General features: G+C 33.5%; 1 protein-coding gene across 2 annotated transcripts; it reads right to left on the bottom strand.

Moving 5' to 3' along the window:
- Positions 1 to 13,847: 13,847 nt before the first annotated feature.
- Positions 13,848 to 22,195, bottom strand: LOC105325090 (RCC1 domain-containing protein 1). Of its 2 annotated transcripts, XM_034473012.2 has the most exons (8): positions 21,937 to 22,195; positions 20,372 to 20,584; positions 19,902 to 20,052; positions 19,169 to 19,290; positions 18,534 to 18,851; positions 17,857 to 18,024; positions 16,813 to 16,862; positions 13,862 to 14,065 (listed from the first exon to the last, which is right to left on the bottom strand). In XM_034473012.2, coding segments are annotated over exons 1-7 (1,233 nt in total). In that variant the 3' UTR covers positions 13,862 to 14,065; positions 16,813 to 16,860. The 2 variants fall into 2 exon arrangements, with proteins under 2 accessions (XP_019921406.3, XP_034328903.2); XM_020065847.3 differs by lacking the exon at positions 16,813 to 16,862 and having other exon boundaries at positions 13,848 to 14,065.
- Positions 22,196 to 22,227: the final 32 nt, after the last annotated feature.

Genomic DNA, 22,227 nt, shown 5'->3' with positions numbered 1-22,227 from the left:
ACATAGAGGGTACAACGTAAGATTTTTTTAAAATATGCATTCGTTACACTTTAAATTCAAATAAATCGTCTCATTTCCAAAAAAAAAATAGAGTTGCCGAAATGGCTTTATAATTTTTAAGTTTGTGGCTTCACTCTTTAAATTCAGTTGCATTATTTGTAATGTTTAAGTATGTGGCTTCACTCTTTGAATTTAGTTTCATTATTTGTAATGTTGTAGTATGTGGCTTCACTCTTTGAATTTAGTTTCATTATTTGTAATGTTGTAGTATGTGGCCGTTTAACTTAAAGAATATGTTCTTTGAAATGATGCAAACTGAGTGAGGCAAAAACTTTACGGCATGCTCGATCTGCATGCTTGATTTATGTATCTTATTGCTTTTATTTAGTTATGGACCAAGGAAATCGCTACAGACAATGTTGGGGGTTTCGAATTTAACACCAGCTCAAATATTTACTATTAAACATCCAGTTAAATTTGATTTTTTTTTTAATTAATGTATTTTAAGGGGAGATTTTCCCTCAATGTACTCTGATTCAACTCATATATGTAATAAGTTATGTATGTTAAACAGATTGTTTTAAAAGTCATAATTATCAAATTTTTAAAAAATCTTAAAATAACTAGTCTGGTTAATGCAGTTCTTAAGAGATGTTTAGATGAATAACAAACGAGTTTCGAAATCATTGAAACGTTACCACACTAAACCCGCGTATGGCAAGGAAAAACTGTTATTTCAATATCATGTAGAACAGGTTTTAAAATAGTTCAAGGCATCAACCAATGAAACGGACACATAGGTTTTAGTTTTTAAAACATTTCTACCAAAGACCATGAAGAACTTTCTTTCAAAAATGTTATTAATAAATTTATTCCTACTGTAGTAAGCATGCACAAAAGATTAACTTTCTTAATCATCAAATTCTGAGTAATTAGCAATTTTGTTATTATTTATGAATGCGTATTTTGGGTTTCTCGAATTTAAACTACCCTGAGCTTACTCTCATCAAGGTATAATGTTTAAGAAGCGTCTATGGAAACGTTTTTGTGGTTTGGTAGATGGTCGCATACAGTTTAAATTTAAGAAGAAAGTTCCAATAAGAGGAAAAAGCAGTTTTGAAGCGTGACTTCCAGTTTAGAGGAAGTAATATTTTGCAATATTTTGCACACAGTCGAACAATCTTTAGTTAAGGTATTACCTAAGTGGATTACAGTTGTTGTGTTGTACATCATCCTGAAAGACCATTGTAATATATTTTGTCTGAGTTTTGATTTATCGGAGTTTGTTTGTTGGTAAACTTATTTGATTAATGTAATTGGTATAGTAAAACAAACATTGTAAAATACACTTTTAAACTTTTTTCTATTGAGTAAAACATATTCAATAAAGAATAATTACAGCAGTTAAATTGTCATGTTTCTTGAAAATAAGGAAAAATACAGTTATTTAATTTGGTAGGTAAGCAGTATCACTCAAAGTAGAAGGTATGTATTAATAATAATCAACTCATTTAACCTTAGTAATCTATTCATAAATTTACACTTATCATTTGAATATGCATATATTCTTGTCTGTGAAACATGTACACATTAAAGTCTACTAATCATTTTAAAAAAGTATAAGTTTTCATACTATTAATGTGCAATGCCTTCTTGTACCTGTAACAGTACAGGTGTACGGATCATGCACATTTTGACTTGCATACGCAATGTGCGGTAATAAATCATCTATTATCATTCTATGCATAAGGAACTTACTAACACTGTCATCGAATTTCTCCTTTCTCCATTCAAAGAAAATGACGTGATTTCTATGCATATGACAACCGGCATTGCATTATTATGTTTAGAACCACCCAGTACTTTCCCTTGCTGTCTTTACCCTATGTTTCTAGGACATCCATTAAACCGGTTCATGTTCTTAGAAAGGATGCCAACTGTGTGGGGGCAAGTGCTTTACAACTCGATGGTTCATTCTCGGAAACTTGCTGACGTGCCTCGAATTACGGACCAAGAAAAGTGCTACGAACGGTGTTGGGGTTTCGAATTCACACCAGATCAAATTCTAGCCACAAACAAACATTGTAGAGTTTATTGTTGGCCATGCAGTGAATTTTTTATTTGTCTTTTGTTTATTCACGGATTGTTTGGGGGAAACTTTTATCCCATCAAACATTGACCGCTAGATATTTTAGGTATGTCAAAACGTTTCACAACTTTGAAAGATATTTTGAAGCTAAGATATATTTCTAAGAAATGTGATCAATTAAGAAAATTGTGATAACAATTCGAATTCGTTTAATATGCATATGTATAAAGTTGAGATCTTAAAATAAGCACTGCATACAGGTTTCGAATTTATTGCAACACTTCCATACAAATAATGGTTTTTAGAAGAAACAAAAAAAAAAAACAACTGTAACTTGATGTACAACTTTACTGGTTTTGTTTAAGAAAATTAGAAATATTTCTACCAAGGATATTTATTTCTTATCAGATTCTTTCTAAATAGCAATTTTGTGATCAATCATAAACGCGAGTCTTTTTTTCAAATTTTAAATTGAAAATTAAAATCAGCTCCTTACTCTCATCAAAGTGAAAACTAAGGTGCGTCTGGGGAGAGGCTTTCGATGTTCGTGTGCTGCTTGCAATCAGCTGTTTGACACAACTACCCAAATTCCAAGGTCTTGTTAGATCTAAAACGGTTCCATTTATTTTAGAAGTTACATTTTAAAAAGTGAAACGTGATTCGATATGTGATTTGGTTAGGAAAAGCTCTCTCTCTCTCTCTCTCTCTCTCTCTCTCTCTCTCTCTCTCTCTCTTATAGTTGCTCGGATAGGATATGGAGCATCATTATTGCATCCATGGAATTATGGGATATATGGGGCAGGGATAATAAAGGCATACAATGTCTATCACTTGCTTAGAAGACAATGCATGTATTTTTTGAATAAATCGAACAATAAAATTTCATAGGAAATTATTCGAGATCCAGTTGCGATTGATTATAGAAAATTAATTGAATACATGGCATTGTGAGCCCAAATTCAATGTGTTCCTATACTATTGTAGTACGGTTTATCAACTAGAAGCATACACTTAGCAGACTAAAAAAATCCAAGTGACATAAACAGTATACTCATATACTTCAGGGACATAATAAAAAAGAAATGTAAAAAAGTAAGATGCAATGTTGTATCGCAGTTCTAAATATTAAGATTTAGAAATTTTTTTTAATATGTGCAAGTCTTGCTGACACTGGGATATTGTTCTATAGAAAATATATAGCTGAACTTCTTATGATTTATTTAATACAGCGAATTACAGACTACCTGTAGAGTTTTCAATAGATTGTCAGTTCGCTCAGTAGGGTTTTGAATTTGGTCAGCAAGGTATCTTAGTTAGGGTTAAATCTAGGTTATGTGATTCCTCAGGCATGACAGCAAGAAAGTGAGTTATCTCTAGTAAACATTTGCACATTTTGAGCTTGTTTTTATTTGGTTGGGAATATTTACTCTGTGTTATCCTACATCAGTGATATACAAGTTTAGCTTTTTTAAAATGCATCTATGGGGACGTTCTAATTATTGTTTTGGTAGATGGTGGCCCACAAAACAAAAAACAGATAACTGTCTGTAAGTCTCCCATATCAAATGTATAGGTATATCATGTTGTTGTTTTATTTTTAGAAAAGGGTATTTTCCCAATGTTGACATCCTTGTTTGTACTGTCAAAAGAGAAATTTGAAAAAAAAATTAATTAATTTTTCAGATATGCTCTTGTTTAGCTATCATAACGCAATTCTATAGAATTAGTTTGATATTTCAGTGTCTACCAAATTAGCAATAAATTGCTTCATCGTTTGGAAGTTTTTATTACGATTTCACTTAATGAAGGTAGTTGCATACCTTTGTGAAGAACTACTACAATTCAAAAAAAAATTCTGCACAGAAGATGTAATAGTTTTAGCACATTTTAAGTGCATTTCTTTGATTTCCCATAACGCAATTAAGCATGCATCGTACGATGTTTATTACAAACCATCACCCCATACTGTTTATATAATTCTCACAAAATTCCGATACCTTTTTATGTATTTGACCTGAATACAGCCTTTGTTGGAGTCATAACAATGGGGATCATATATACATGTAGCGTGTAGATAGGTATCGACCTATTTTTAAATAAAAGAATATGGAACAGGTATTTTGCAGATTGTGAATTCTCATTACAAAATCATGGAAACATCAGATGGTCATATATGATTATAGACAAAGACAATTAAAAACTTGTGAATTTCTGTGTAATGTTGATGGACAAAATTAACTATTTGTCGTAAATTGACTTCTTTCAATAAACCATTGAAAGATATAGGCTGAAACTACATGCATATGCATTGCACTAGACTTTTGATTCTACTATGTATAAGATTTTGAATGTTAAGTCAATTTTTTTAGTTTTTTTTTCCTCTCTTTTCGTCTTTATTTCAATTCTAATTTCTTAAATTAAAAAAATCAAAATACAGTTGTATGTGAATTACATTATAATGCAAACTCTGATTCCAATTTTGATTTGAAGTGTTTGCCTCTCTGAAATTGGGTTTAAAAAATCGCTTTTTTCTGAATTTTTAATCTGAATGAATCATGGCGCAAAATACAGACTTTTATAAGGAAAATCTTTATTTAATATCCCCAACAGCTTGATGAATGTTATGTGTGTGTCGTCAGTACCCAAACGCGAGCATGACGAAAGCCCCGATGGAAAATCTTGGAAAAAATTGGAATTTCATCTTCGAGCATTGCTTTTGGAAAATCTAAAGATACTGAGCAACAGCTATAAATACCATACTTTTTCGGATAATAGACTAGCTTTAGCATAATTACCAGTTACAAGTGTAGTATATATGTATGGGCAATTGGATATATATGGGTCGGGGATAATGGAGGGCGTATTCCGATATTGAGTAAATTAGAGGGTACTGTATGTTCTTTAAATAAACCGAATTATCGGATACGTTGTCGTTCTATTTAAAGGCTTTTCAAAAATGATGAAAAATTGTAAGTACATTGCTCCAAAATTTCAGTATGATACTATTTAGTATATAACAAGATAAAGATTTAGATCTACCGTTATGAGAATATATATAAAAGACATGTTAACGTAATGTTCAATTACCACGACCAATACATGCTTTATGTGACATTATATATTTTAAATAGTGGTTCATATTAATTTTTATAACATTCTGACATATACTCGGTTACTAGCACATGTATATCATTCTCTTATACGAAATATCTATACAAAGTAATTCACCTTAAAAAAAAGTTTTTCATGCACTGGACTAATTTAGTGATAAACATGACCACTGTTCCTTGCTTGAATTTCGTCCTATTTAATTGACATAAGTCAAAACGATTAGACACCAGTAGTTCTAGACCTAAGACAATCCCCCCTCTGTTATTGACATAATCTTTTAGACAAACTGGAATATGAACAAGAGAATTATTACATAAAAAGAAGAGAATTTTATGAAATCTCTGAAATAAAAATTTAGTAGGAAAATTTCTTGTAGACATTTTTTGTAAAAGTTATTATGTTAAAAATTGACAAAATGATATCATACTAGGTATCCAAATGTAAGGGCGGTATGAATTTAGCTATAGAAGAGTTTAATCTAAGTGGATCATATTGATTGTAAGTGTGGTTCTTGAACAAGTCAGTGCCATCATAATACCAAGAGAGACTATTCTGAAATATATTTTTAAATCATATTGATTTTATCCCGATTTTGATCGATCTATATAAAACAAATAAAAATAAACTGAATTTATTTGTCGTCAATTGACTTCTTTCAGCCAACCATAGAAAGATATAGGCTGAAACTACATGCACATGCATTGCGATAGACTTTTGATTCTACTATGTATGAGATTTGAATGTTAAGTCAATTTTTTTAAAGTTTTTGTCTCTCTATTTATCTTTATTTCATTCAATTCTGAATTTCTTAAAATAAAAAATAAAAATATATGAATTACATCACAATGCAAACACTGATTCCAATTTTCATTTGAAGTGTTTGTCTACCTGACATTAGGTAAAAAAATCGCTTTTTCTGTTATTTCAATCTAGTAAATGAATAATGGCACATAATACAGACTTTTGTAAAAATAAAAAAAAATCTTTACTTATTATCCCAAACTGTTTGATGAATGCTAAATGTGTGTCGCCAATTACCAAACGCAAGCAAGCCGAATACCCCGATGGAAAATCTTTGGAATTTCATCTTCGAGTCTTGCTTTCGGAAAATCTGAAAATACCGAGCAACAACTTATATATATATATATATATATATATATATATATATATATATAAGAGTTTGATCTCAGTGGGTTATATTGACTGTAAGTGTGGTTCTTGAACAAGTCAGTGTCAGCATAATATATTCCAAGAGAGACAATTCTGAAATGTATTCAATCATATTAATTTTAACCCGATTTTGATCGATCTCAGAACTAATAAAATAAAATGAGTTTATTTGTCGTAAATTGACTTCTTTCAGCCAACCATAGAAAGATATCGGCTGAAAATGTCTGCAAATTAATGACTTTTAATTGGAAATTCAGTGTATAACAATAAAATAGAAGTAGACGGATAATTATTCTTATTTAAAGGCCTTCTCTATAGTTTAGTTTTCTTCGTTCATGTTGTATTCTATCAATTCTGGATAATTTAAAATCAGAGTTTATGGAGACACTATAAAATCAATTAATACAAAAGCTGATTCAATTTTAAGAAAGCATGTTGACCTCTTTTATATATTGTGAAAAATCGTTTTTCTGTTATTTGTCGTTTTAATAAATAATGGCACAAAATACGGACTTTTCTAATGAAAAAAATTATTTAATACCCCAAAAAGCTCAATAGATGTTATATATGTGTCGTATTTTACCAAACAAGAGCAAAACGAAAGCCCCGATGGAAAATCTTTGGAATTTCATCTTCGAGCATCGCTGTGGGAAAATTTGAAGATACCGAGCAACAGCTATAAATACCGTACTTTTTTCGGATAATACACTAGAGATATCATAATTACTACCTACAAGTGCAGTATATGCATGGATAATTGGATATATGGGTCGGTGATAACAGAGGGAGTATTCCGTTATTGAGTAAATTAAAGGGCATTGTATGTTCTAAAAATAAACTGATATATCGGATACGTTGCAGTTCTATTTAAAGAATTTTTTTAATGATTAAAAGTTGTAAACATTGTCCCCAAATTTTAGCATGATACTATTTAGTATATAACATGATAAAGATTTAGATCTACCGTTATGAGAATATTTGAAAGACATGTTAACGTAATTTTCAATGTCCACGATCAACACATGATTTTTATGTGACCTAATACAGTTTAAATATTGGTTCATACTTTTATAACATTCTGACAAAAAATCGGTTAGTAGTACATGTATATCATTCTCTTATGTAAGATATCTATATAAAGTAACTTACCCGAAAAAATAACACGAAGTTGTTCATGCACTGGTCTTTTTTTATTGATAAACATTACCATCAGTTTATTCTTGCATTTCGTCCTATTTAATTGACATAAGTCAAAACGATTACACTAGTAGTTTTAGACCTTATGCAGTCCGTCCTATGTTATAGACATGATTTGTAATAAAAACTGCCAAACAAACAAAAGAATTATAACATATAAAGAACATAATTATATTAAAAAAGTTTACTATTAAGATTGAGGGCATATAAGAAAATTTCTTATTGACAATTTTTGTAAAAGTTATTATGCTAAAAATTGATAAAATAATGTATGGTAGGTCATCAAACATATATAAGGGTTGTGGGCTATAGAACACTTCATTCTCATTGAATTGTATGGATTGTAAGTGTGGTTTTACAATATCGGATTTGAACAAGATAGTGCCAGTATAATACCAACAGTGAGAAATATCAAAAGCATTTAATCATGCGGGATTTTATCCCGTTTTCGATCAATCTTAGAACAAATAAATGTAAACTGAATTTATTTGTCGTAAATTGCCTTCTTTCCATAGAAAGATATAGGCTGAAACTATATGCAAATTAATGACTTTAAATTCTACAGTGTATAATAAGAAAATAGAAGTAGATGGATAGTAATCTAATATAATATAATTCACTTTAGTTCAGTTTTCTCCATCAATGTTTCATTTTATCAGTTCTGGATAGTTTTAAATCAGAATTAATAGAGTTACACTAAAACCAGTTAATAAAATAGCTGATTCAATGTTCATTAAGCACGTAGACCTTTCTGATAATTATTGTGAAAAATCGCGTTTCTGTTATTTTTCGTATGAATAAAGCATGGCACAAAATACATGTACAGACTTTTGTAAGGAAAAACTTTATAACCCCAGCAGCTTGATAATGTTAGATATGTGTCGTCAATTACTAGTACCTAAGAATGAACTAGACGAAACCCCAAATGGAAAATCATCAGAAAATCGTCTTCGAGTATTGCTGTTGGAAAATCTAAATACAGAGCAACAACTATAAATACCATACTTCTACGATATAACAATCAATTACTTGTTACAAGTACAAAATATATACATGGCCAGTTGGATATATGGGTCGGGCATAATGTAGGATGTATTTCGTTATCGAGTAAATAAGGGCACAATGAACAGAATTATTGGATACGTTGTAAATCTATTCAAACGCTTTTTTAAAAAAGATAAAATACCTTTAAATATTGCTCAAAATTTGAGCATGATAGTAAACTCCTTTTTAAAGATTTTTTATTGGTAAATTTACAACGAGTACATTCTTTCATTTCGTCATTGACGTAAGTCAAAACGATTAGACACAATAAGTTCTAAAAACTTAGACAACCCTCTCTCTATTATAGACATAATACATATTGTCATACAAACAATAGAATTATTGCATGTAAAGAACAGAGAAATATAAAATCTACGTCATAAAAATTAAGTGCGTGTAGGAAAATTGCATTCCGTAGATAGAAAATAAACTATAGAAGAGTTGTCATTCTTGGATTGTTATCCTCAAATCATTGTACTTCTGAAACATTAATTTCATTTTATGTTCACTTTATTTTTGTCTTTGTCTGTTCTTTATTTTTACTTATAAATGCGAATGTAAATAATAACCCCCCCCCCCCCCCCTCTTTGGAAACTTGACTAGCGAAGATGCAGTTAAAGTTGAAGACAAAGCTTAGCGCTAGCTTTTCAAAAATGATCAAAAAATAATCAAAGGACTCTAAAAATTAGTTTATGTTTACACTTCAAAAACATCAATATTCAATTACTAGTATTAAAATTTATAATTGTTAGTATTGGTAAGCACAATTTGCTGCTTGAATGAAACGGAAAACGTCTGAATGAAAATCATACGCCAGTAAAATAGATTTTCACTCAATAAGAATGAATTTAAAATTAATAATTGATCTTTAAATTAGAAATGAACATAAAATGTTATGTATCAAATAAATGAGTTTTATCTTAGATCGCGGTTAATGAATTGTGACGCTACAGTTATAATATATATCAACAGATTACATCACGAACATCGTATATTTCTCTTCCGTCATATCTTGAATCATAACAAATAACTTGATCGGTTAATGAATTGTGACGCAGCTGTTATTGTATTAATAGATCCCTATATTTCTCTTCCGTCACGATCTAAAGACTCTGCACAATCAGGAATCCACCACACGGTAGACAAATTATGTGTTCTCGTAAAAAATGGAGACGAGTGTTCGCCGTTGACCCCTTATTTTCAAATTAAGTTAAATTGATAAGGGTCAAAGGCATTGGAATGAGGCAATATTTCTTTTTTAAGAGAGACAAGACGAGATTTTTCAAAATATTATTAATATAATAATTTACTATACAATTAAATTCTTTTCTTTTTAATTCATAGAATATAATATTTTTCTCTAAATTTTAATTATTGCAGGACGTTGGATCTCAATTTCGTTTACGATCCCATAAATTTAATACAAAAGAGATATGAACGAGTTATATTAGGCCATGGGCATTAACTAGATTCCCTGATCATGTTTGCTGACTTTTAATCATATTCTGTAAGGATGTGTAACATCCCGGATTCCGGAATTCTACAATCTTTAAAAATATTTACTTTAAGGAGTAATCTCGAGATATCACAGCAAAATTACGAATGCACTGGTCGTTCCAAGACGTGATTGCGACTATCATTAGTTTCTGTAACCACCCAACTTGTTCAAATCTTTTCTACCGAGTGTTATTGACCGATTTAACACTAACTCACATGTACTTTTACGCGTACTAATATTGTTGCTTTTCGACCGCATAACTCAGTCTTCCTAACACCTCCGTGATATATCAAAGTCCTAAAAACAACATAAAAGAAACATTTAATGACGACGTGGAGAGAGAGAGAGAAAAAAAATCTGTCTGATAAATACAAGAGTTGAAGTCTTCAAACACAACGCCTAAATCCACACTCGACAGGATAAATTCGGTCCACTTAATTTTATTAAATCTCTTTGGAGTGTTTCTTTAAATTTTGTTGAACTAACTGGATGTATATCACGAGCAACTTGTGATTCGTAAACAATTTGTTTCCCTTTATTCTGTTTCAATTAAAAACCATTTTGGGATTTCAATAAATAAAAGTCCTGAATACGAAGTTGTGTAGGCTGACAAATTTTTATCAGTGCCTTGCTCTCAAGGGAGTGTTTCAATATTTAAATAAGATGATTAAAGGAAACTAATTTTCGGTATCAGTTTTCTACAAATCAATTGATCGCTACAAATAGAATTTCAATTATTTTATTACATTCTCACAATATGAATCACTTGCATGAAGTGATTTTCACTTTTGATGGTGTTTGTTCCAGAAAATGTTTCATCTTAAAGTGAAATTTTCTTGTAACAAATCTTACAAAATAGCTAATACAAGAGTACATAGAAATTTATACAGTTGATGACTACTGTCATGCCCAAACATCTGAATTCACGGTGTGGCTGTTAGTAAAAATTAACAACACTTCTGGGCACCAAAATTCAACAATATGATAATACAATGCAATGACACAGTATACACGTTCTATTATAACAAAGAACGTCGCTCTCGTGTATTCTAGTTCATAATGAATCGTTACCCTCATCAAAAATGTGAAATCATGTTTAATTCATTTCATAAATAAGATAACAATCAATGTCCATTTACAAATTATGCCCTCATAATGACTAGAATAGCGGTAAGGTCTATGTATGTGACGTCACTTCCTTAAGTGGTCAGTGATTTCGTGACATCCTCTATCCAAGTATTGATTCGCTCGAACAGTTCCTCACGGTCCACTTTCATCACAATAATACTGTCACTGTCGTCTGCATCTAACTCAATATCTCGCTGCATATTTTCTTTGACTTCCTCTTCAATGAACTGTACATCTCTATTGCGCATGTGCGCTGATGCCGTTCGGAACACTTTAGGGGCTTGTCTTTCACAAAAGGCCACGGCTCTCATATTGGCCATTTCATAGTCTAACCGAGCCCTTCCCTTTATTTTCTCCCTTTGTGATGGGTTAGAAGGGAGTTTTCTAGCCCTCCGTCCTTTGGGGAGATGGAATTTTGATAAATGGTCTTTCGCTGACCAAGTCAACATAATGGGATCACCGAATCCCGAATCCCGTAAATGTTCCGAAAGTTTCAAGGGATTCATGTCACTTAACTCTTCCTCTGTCGATTCGGTCGTTTCTTCCGACAGATGAAGGTTTTCCGAGGATTCGACCGAATCATTCGGTCTGTTCTCGAAAGGTCTAACGTCAGTTGGTTTCAACTGCCACGACAGTTTTGTGTTTTGGCGAGGTACCGGGACGGGGGATGAGCGGACATAAGACGGTCTAATGTCAATTTTTGAGGTAGTGTAGGACCGCGGGAAAACGAACGGAAGTGAGTGGGTGTGGCTTGGAACCTCTGGGGTCAGGCGAAGCTTTGAATACTGTTTCTGGCAATCTGATATCTGAAAAAAAAAATCAATGAGACAAAAGATTAATTAACATCATCAAAGGTGATTTTCTCAAGGCCTATCTAGTGTGGGTGAGATGTACCTCACTAGCACGTTCTACCAACACCAGAAGGGCTTGATTATTGACTTTATTCGACAAGATGTTCTTTTCGTCAAACACTGCAGAGCATTATCGCGTCGACAACTTAGGCTTGGGACCATCTTTCTGGCATTTTGGAACAATTCTCAGCATGTTAGGGAAAACAAGTCAATTTATATGCGAACAAACACCTCAATATCACTTAGTCACCCCCGAAAAGGGACCTGCGAGGTTGTCAAACTCACCAAGAGGTATATACACTAACATTGTCTGGTACAGACAAAACTTTTAAATACCGGTATGTCTAATTGTCGCTGCAAGAAAAACACAGAACAGTGTGATTTAGAAACCCCCCAAATGGGTACAACGCTTCCAACACAAAAGGTATTAAGCGAAATTTCGTAGCAGAGAATATAATTGAAATCGTTAACATTTAAACTTAATTCTTGAATCGATTCCGATATCTAATATCCCAGTTCCCCTGAAAAAGACGTAACCCTCATTATCTAAAGGTCTTTTGCGTAAGATTTCTCTTAAGGTACAAAATTCTCCGGATAATTACATGATCGTTGTAAAATTGTATAAAACAAGTCAATTTTGGCTGCATTTAAACTTCATATTTTTTAACAAAGTATGAAATGAATGTTGATTCGCATTGGGGCCAAAGATTTCCAAGCGATGTGACAAGATTCACGGTGGTATAATTACTGACCTATCCCCGAGTCTTTGGGCGCCAGGGGTAGTGCATGTCATGTACAAATTTAGACTACTGGGAATCAATATTTTGTTATGTACAAATTTTTGATTCTCAATCATCTAAATTTTCGTAAAGGACAGTAGCTATACAGTTCTAACTGACACTTAGGTGTGACTAATCCTTGGGCGCTAATGTCTGTATTTGAACACACTACAAAAATAAAACAACATGCGGATTTGTGTGCTTAACTGTTTAACGCGTCGCTAACCAGTAATACGGCTTCATTTCGTCATGGTTTGTATAAATGATAAAAATTGATATTTTCATACAGACACTCATACTTTCTGGTGGATAAAACCACTAAATATAAGTATATAACTTTCATGTATATTATTACTGAATTCATTATATCCAATGTCCCAAGTATAATTATTTAAAACAAAACCAACCTGACGAAATTGAAAATTATGATTCTTTTCTTTAAAATAAGCCAGAAATATCATCATATACCTTTACACTTTACTAAACTTTTTTTAAAATTAAGAATATACATGTATGTTTTCCAAGTATATACTTAGCGTTTTCTCAAATTCAACTGCAAAGACTAACAAAGATGTGAAACCCGATTTCGTGCGTCTCTTTAAATTTTTTAAAATTAAAAATTAAATATTACTTCTACAACTTGGTTTTGAAATCAAATTTGAATACTTTCACTTTTTTAAATACCAGTTGATAAAAAAAATATTTTTAAAAAATTGATTTATTCATACAATGTTACGCTTCAACATTATAGAAAATTCTTTTAGACTGAAAAAAATCTTCTGGCGGAAGAGTAATTTCTAAAAATAAATATTGTGAGACTTTGGTAAGTATAAACACAAATAAACAATATTTCTTGTATGAACTTTCAGTTGGACGCGTTTTTCAAATCTCCCTACCTCTTTAAAGTAGGTGTCTATTTTCGGCACATGCACCTTTGGAGAGATCCGCACGTGCGGGAGAGTCCAGGGTCGCTGACTCCAAGCGTTTTTCTCAGGCATCCCGTAAAACCGTACAAAAACAATTAAAATTTCCAAAGTGTTGAAAGTTCTTTCACTGTATTCTTCCTCCGAAAGAAACCAAGACGGAAAAAAGTCCTCACACCAAGACCCTGGAATCTCACCAACCCATCAGTCTGTGCAGAAACAATGGTCGGAAATCACGCTCCGATTTCTATCTCCAGAAGGCTCTCTCCTTAGGTCTGAAGAGAGTGAGTAAAAAACAGAGTTAGGATCAATACATGAATTTCCTTTTAGTCAGAACACAAGTTACCCAAGTCATATTTAGCCAAGCCATCAAAAAGTATTACCCTTGATGTAACGCGAAAATTCCTTGGACAGAGCCTGGGAATTACCTTATCATTGACATATCCCCCCCTATAAGTGGAACTCCCCGCCAATCCTTTGGGGGACTATCTCTCCTTTTGTAAGATAGCCTAGAATGTCCTGGCTTACCTACCTAGTACAGTCTCTCCGTGTTGACTGAGGATTAACGGGGATTTGCTAAAACAGTAGAGACGTTGTAAGAGCGAGGTACAGGGATGTCTCTTTAGGAATCCGGTAGTCTGAGATTTAAAAAGCCAGAAAAAGCGGACCCAGTGACTGATTCACAGCGAGAGGGTTCCATTTAAAGAAAGGCTTGTATCGGAGAGGGCTCAGACACCGGTGGGAGAAACCGACAAGGAATCTCTCATCTACCTCCACTGGCCATGGTATATGACAAGTTTGTGTGGAGGAAATTTACATAGACGTCATTGTAAATTAAAGTATTGCGGTAAAATGCAACAAGCCCCCCCCCCCCCTTAAAAAAAACATAAAATCATTGAAGTTCTTCAACGATTTACTACATTGATTTTTTTCGCAGGTGTGTACGTCTTAACTTCCATGTCTATGATATTTATCTATTTCTTTTTTTTTTTTACATTTTGCAAATCTTAATTTGCATGATTGAATGTATATCCATCAAGATGATATCAAAAAGAAATTTGGAATACTACCCGATTACAAAAGAAGGCGTTTTCTGTTATAAAAGCATTTATTTCATCGGGTCCTTTTTTAAAGTTTCGGTTGAGGAACCTTATTTCTATGGAATAAAATTGAAATTGAAATCCGTTTAATAATAAGGGCTTAAATCATCACTTTCTGTCAAATCCAGACCAATATTAGATGGGATGAAATTTGTTCAAATGATCCGCTTTGAATTTTAATGAAGGGTCATAAATAAATACCAACAACTAAAACCTAGAAGGAGTTTTTTTGCCATTAAAAAACAAAAAAAAGTATGAATAAATACACGACAAGGAAACCTTTATACCTCCCGCACCGAATACAATGAAGGATTGTCATTAAAAACGATTTAGTTAAAAAAAATTCTCCATCTCCCAAGATTGATACGCTGAAAACCTAGTCACGCAAAATTTAATCCGGTTAATAATTCTCAAACAACAACACATCTTGCTGCAAGTAAATCGAAAAGACCTCATTTGGAATGCAGAATTTAAATCTTAAAACTTTTTATTGTCGCCGAAAGTGATAAGTGATCTTGAAATTTGAAAATTTATTTTCGAAACGTGATAAAAAAAATCAAATGAACAAAATTAAAAATAAACATTGGAATGTTCTGGGTAATCACATGCCTGGCTGCAGTTTTAAAGGATTTTATCGCGAATACATTCTTGATTTAAACATAGGGGGAAAATTTGATGGAATTTAGGACAGTTTTCATAATTCAAACATAAACTACGTTTGGGTTTTGCATGCTCCATTTCAAAATAACAAGCACAGGTACAGGTATACTTAAAAACTTCATAAGTGCACGAGATGCGAAGTAGGGGTTCGAGGAATATTTATGTTTGCCGGGCAGGGGGGGGGGGGAGGGTCGAGGCATATTTTCGGGTAATTTTACTGTGTAAATTTAAGAAATTTTAATATTCCAGGGCCCGGACCCCCTCCCCTCCATCCTTTCTAGATCCGCGCATATTGTTGTCCGGCAGTAAGTCAAAAACTCAAAACTTTATTCTCCCCACCCCTCGGAAAAAAAATCTATACACGTCCTCGTAAAAAAAATAAATCTTTACTTTTGGAATCACAGCTCGACTCTCCACTTGATTCTAGATTTACCTAGGTCAAGATAGCGGGACACTTTAAGCACGCAATCACTCACAGTGATGGTTCGGCAAATAACATTATTCCTTCTTGTGCATGCAGAGTCATTTGAAAGGGTGGAGGTTTATGCCCATTATGTGCGTTTGTTCGTGTCTCCCAACCCGATAGGGCGGCCATCTTGTTATATAACAATCACTCATTCATCATAGTAAGAGTCTAATACTCTATCCGACACGTAACTTAATTCTTGAACAAACTTCTCACAGTTTATGGCAGTTGATATTTCTATGATTAAAGTGCACTTACGATCTGAATTCAAACAGCTACATTGTACTGAACTTATGTGCACTTCTATCGATGTTTTATCGCATAAAAGACAACAACTGCATTTACATTTTATTTGAACAGTGCAGTATGAAATAAACAAGAAATTTATCATTCTATTTAATTTTTAAAAAGACATATCAATGAAACATGTTGATTTTAAAGAATGGAAGATTATTTTTTTGTTAAGGTCATTCAAAACAACACGCTATAACTAAACTACACAAGGTCAAGTCTTGACACAAAAAAATTGTTTGGGACAAATGATGAAATTGATTTGATTTTATTCCAATATCTTATTCCAATAACTCCTGCTGGTGTAAATCTTATCATTCAAATATGAAATATAAACATCAACAACATTAAAAGCCCAGACAGTATTGACAATAAGTACCTCACCAGATAGAGACACCATTGATCACTAATCAATCACCAATCAATCAGTAATCAATGATCAATTCAGTAGCAGGTTCCCCTGCATCTACTCTTCCTAAAATATATAAAAGCTTGAAATACTTGCCTGATGTATCCCGTTCCAGATCCTGAATTTGGCAATTTAAATACTAGCTCCTGTTTAAAAAAAAAATCAAATTAAACAGCCTCATTAGTTCAACTACTTCATCAATCTGAGTCTGTGTATGTGCCTGTACAGTCATTTGATCTGCTAGCCCTATTTCTGATTCCTTTAATAGAAAGCTGGTGTCATGTTACCACACTCGGTCATGTCAAGACCCAATTTTTCCAAGATGACTTGCATTTTTCACATCAACTGTGTTCTTATATGGATGTGCAAAACATAAAAAAGCCACGTACGGTAGCTATGGAGAGAGAGAGAGAGAGAGAGAGAGAGAGAGAGAGAGAGAGAGAGAGAGAGAGAGAGAGAGAGAGAAAAGACTGCATATATAAAGACGTCCCTCTATTCAGGAAGTTGGATCTTTACCGGTAATGAAAACCTAAATTATTCAAAACTTAATTAAAAATCTTTCCATGTTCTACATTTCTTTAATTATATGATAAACAGGGAAGGCCAAAAAAACACCTGAAACCAGAAAAAAAAATCCAATGGACAGGGGATATTGGGTCAATAATTATTATATGATTATAAACAGAACGTTGGGTCATTACGAGAGATAGGGTTTCTGAATCAATATTGCAGCAATACTACAAAACCATTTCTATCCTAAATTAGTTTTTATTCTTGGCTACAAAGAGGAGAGCAGGAAATGGTTTATGTTTGTAATTGAGTAAAAACTTGACGGTGTAGTCCAAAAGAATCTTTTATCACGTTCACGAAATGAAGCAATTCATTATCCTCTTTAATGAAGAACTCGTTGTTGATGGTTCAATTAAAGAATAGGTATTCAACAGAATGGCGTTTTCTCACACCATTTCATTAGAAAATGTAAAACAAGTAACAAAAGATTCGCGCCCCCCCCCCCCCCACCCAAATTTTCAATGCATCTCATACGGTATGACCCAAACATTTTCATGCAAATACTGCAAAGGAGAAGAATTATTAAGCTTCAGAGAAAGCCATCAAGAGAGTATCACATGTCCGACTTACAATTCTGACATAAAACTATTGTGCTCCAGGGACCACAGAACACGCCTTTTACTGTCCGCCGATGCTGGAGAAAATAGTCCACCGACTGAAAATAGTCCCTGGAGAGAACATCTTCGTGGCAAAGTTGTCCGTAATCATTCCAGCCCGTGGTCAACAAATGCCCGTCACCTGCGAGAAGATGTAAATGTCACTATTTTGTCAACACATGGGATGCATTTAATATCTACAGAACAGTACTTGTAATGCTGCAACTGTTTCTAACTGCAGCTAATTATATAGATACAAAGAAATCCCTCTAGACCACTACTTACCATTGATATGCATGCCTATGCTCACCTGTCATAATGGACATACACCTAAATAACACATTGTTGATAAAGTCTTTTTAAAGTCAGTGGGGAAGCCATTATGTAATATTGCTAAAGATAAAAAAACACCTAACTTTAACACAATTATCTCTTATTCTTGAATTTACTGATAAGGGACCATAGTGATTGCAGAGTCTCCTTATAATAATACTGATTTATTACTAATCTCCTAACCCCTTCAGCATATCTGAAGTTGATTCTGAGTAAATATTATGAATTAGATTTGATTTACAAGTATAGTGATGGGTGATAACACATACACTGTAAAGTCATCGTTCAATGTAGAAAACATCTAACAAAGTCCCTGACCTGTCACTACAGCAGAGTGTCTGGCTCCACCGGCGACCTTCACCAAGGTCACATCTTCCCCGAGGTCAAGGACAGTGGGCTCTGACTGGACCTGAACGGGCCCCACCCTCTGGATGTGGGCCTCGCACTGGCCCGACACAGTGTTCTCCAGGTGGACCCGTGTGAACCACGTGCCTGTGGCTTTGTCTGCTGGCTCCGGTGAGGAGAGTTGATACCTGTGTCTCTCTTCAGCAGGGGGACTCTGGGTGGATATGTTCCTACAAGGGAGACCGAGCTGACCGCTCTCGTTCCAGCCCCAGACATACAGGTCACCAAGCTCTGAAAGCAGTTTGATTCTGATCATTTACTCACTGTAGATTTATTATTTTTTTGTCGTCTTGTATCACATTGCAAGACTATAAAATTGCAAGTGCCAAACTTTTGTTTTTAATTTCATTAATAAGAGTCAGAAAAGGCCAAATTTTAACTATGTGAGGGATACTTCTGACAATGTTCGTAGATATTACTCTCTGACATTTCAGTTGGAATTTACACGAGTAAAATATTCCAAGGATTATGGAATTTTTAATTACATAAAAAATATGCAGCTTTTATTGCATGATTTATTGTAATCTCTCTATAATACCAGTATGTACCAGATATTGCAATGGAGTGCCATCCCCCGGCCCCCACACACTTCATCCTGACTCCGGTCAGGTCCTCCACCAGACAGGGCCGCTCCCTGGTCTCAACGTGGCCCAAACCAAGCTGACCCCGACTAGATTATCAAGATTATCAAGAATAAATTATCTAAAAAAGTATCTTAAAAGGAGAAAACTCCTATTGAAAAAAGTTTTTTGTAGTTCTACAAACATCCTTTTGAATACTGCAACTTTACATTTCTGGTATATATCCAATAGAAAGTACATGTGTACTCATTTTATCAGAACAAATATGCAAACAAATTTTGAAACTGATAATAAAATTTATGCATACAAGTAACAATGTCATGAACTTATGTGTAGACTAAGGTTTATCAGAAGTATTACCATTTATCAAAATCGTCAATCAAAGGGAGAAAACTCCTATTGAAAAATGTGTTTGTAGTGCAATGTTCTTGCTTTTGAATTCTGGATCATGTCAAAAAGAACTCATTTTTCAGAACAAATAAGCAAAAAAATTAGCCAATAATAAAAGGTATTTAAACAAGTAATAATGCCAAGTATTTGATGTGTAATAAGTTGATGCATTTCTGCCAGAGTGCATTAGTGTCTTTTTTCAAATGGTTTAATTTCAAAACCTTAATGAGTTATTTAAAGTAATACATGTTATGATAATGATGTATCTTAAATCAGGGGGCTAAGACTCAAGAAGTATGGCACTGAATACCTTCCTCCTCCACAGCTGTACACATCTCCAGAGTTGGTCAGAATCAATGCATGCTCCTTTCCACAACTTATCTCAGACACACGGAAGTCCAAACAGATTTCTATGGGCAGAGATATTTCTGGAATAACCTTGATCATCTTCAACTTTTTCTCTGTTTAAAAAGCAGGTGTTGAATAAATAAAGAGAAGGAAAATGGATGCATGAAAATTTGTTAATAGACTTGCATAGAAATCAGTATGGTGTCCATTGTATTTTAATACTGTACAATATATATGATGATGTACTTAGTATGAAAGGAGGATTAAACATTTATAAATGCAATGAAAATATAGAGCTCGACCAGGACTTGAACCTGAAACTCCTGTAACTCGATCTAGTCAGGAGCTATACCAGTAAGCTACCCAGGACAATATCCACCGTCCATATAGCCCCAACTACTACAGCACTTTATGAAAAATATCATACTGTACCTTCAACAAGAAATAATGTGCTGTCTGTTCCACCTGCATGTAAAACCTGAGTTTCTGCTGAATACATTAGCTTGCCAGTCAAGGAATCTTCATGGCTATGGTAAACTCTCTTGTCAAAGATGGTGACAATTTTGTCTCTTACTGTGCTCACAATCTCAGGTCTTTTCATCTCCTTTTCAACTTTCAGGGAAGAGAATATGGTATGTTCATCATCTAAATCAAAGAACACAGTTCATTGTCCTATGCATTGCATTTGATTAATTGTCTGCCTAAACACCATATCTTTACCAGGACATTGCCAACAAAAAAATACAATTCATCATCTATGTTTAATAATATCATACATGAAGGGAGCATATATGGCCCAGTGGTCTTGGGTGTTAAAACAGTAATCCAAAGGTCCCTGGTCTGAGTCTGCATGACTATGGTCATTTACTGATAATGCTTGTGAAAAAATGTGTCATTGTAGACTTTTCTCAGTCCAAACAGCTGAAATAGGTACATGTACCACCATATGCTGGGGGTTAACATGTGATCGCCTGGTGTCCCATCTAGAGGATTCAATGACTCTCATCCACATAGCATCATTGAATCTAAGGATAAGCACCAACCCTATGTGCATCAATGGCAATGGATTTACCGGTAACTTAGGGTATGAAGGATTTATGTACTTGAATAAATGCAGACCAAGGATGACAAGTATTTTCTTTAAAGAGGACAGGTAAACAGGTAGAGTCTGTGGATAAGAGCTTTATACATAATCATAACATATTACCATGCAGCAGACATCATAAATTGTATGACCAAATATATATTATACTCTGTCCCGAGTTTTTGCTTCCACCACTATTTGCTTGATATTTCAATAATAGTAAATACCTTTGTGCTCACACTAAGTTCATCCACTAATATAAAAAATGTCCAGATTATCTGTTTTGAAACGCCCCCTCTACCACTTTAAGTTTCAATACACATCCCGAAATTGAAAGTCTACGGAGATTTTGCATTGCAACAGCCATTGATAAGCCCGGATGATAACGTTAAAAAATTGTGCGATGTATTCCGAGTGTATTCCGAATGGAGAAAAGATGTAAACATTCCCCATTATAAATCTCCGTAAGGAATCTGTTTTCGTTCCTGTGAATTTTTCTGAGTGGAAAGGGATAATTGTTCAATGAAGATATCTTGGATATATTTCCTTTTAACGATTTCAACTCTATTTCTTTCACAGGTATGTGTAATTTTATTAAAAATCACCAAAAAGCGATGGAAGCAATAACTTGGGACAGACTATAACAATAAAAATTTACTACTTCACACCAAAAAGGTCAATGTAGTAATGCTTTAAAAGGTAAATGATAGTCTTAAGAAATCCACTCATGTATTTTCTGAAAAGGTTCAGCTGATCAAGTTTTAAGAACATAGAACATATATAGACAATACATGTATCACTATCTGAATGATTATCATGTTACTTGTACATGTAAATAATTATGCATGATTATTAAAGAGCCTGATATCCAGATAATTTTAAGGAAAGTATAAGTATCATGAAATTGGTTTACCATGCGATACTGTAATTACAATTTCATTTAAAGTTGCAGTGCGCGATTGTACAGCATCTAAATCACTTTTTAGTTCTAGAATTTCCTCGGGTTTCAATACTTTAACATTCGTGACATTTGCTTTCTCTGCGGTTTTAACACATTCAGGTAAATCATTAAAGATTTGTTCATCTTTTTTATCAGTTTCGTTGTGTGACTGTTTCTTTAATCTCCGTAAAATCGCCAATCCATCAAATCCACAAAAATATGCAATCCACATGGTTTCTTAACCGGATGTTGTGATACATTCGG

Source organism: Magallana gigas, chromosome 8 (assembly GCF_963853765.1).
Source record: "Magallana gigas chromosome 8, xbMagGiga1.1, whole genome shotgun sequence".
In the NCBI taxonomy this organism is placed as follows: domain Eukaryota; kingdom Metazoa; phylum Mollusca; class Bivalvia; order Ostreida; family Ostreidae; genus Magallana; species Magallana gigas.
Note: the sequence above shows the minus strand (reverse complement) of the source record. Positions and strands in the feature narration are given on the sequence as shown.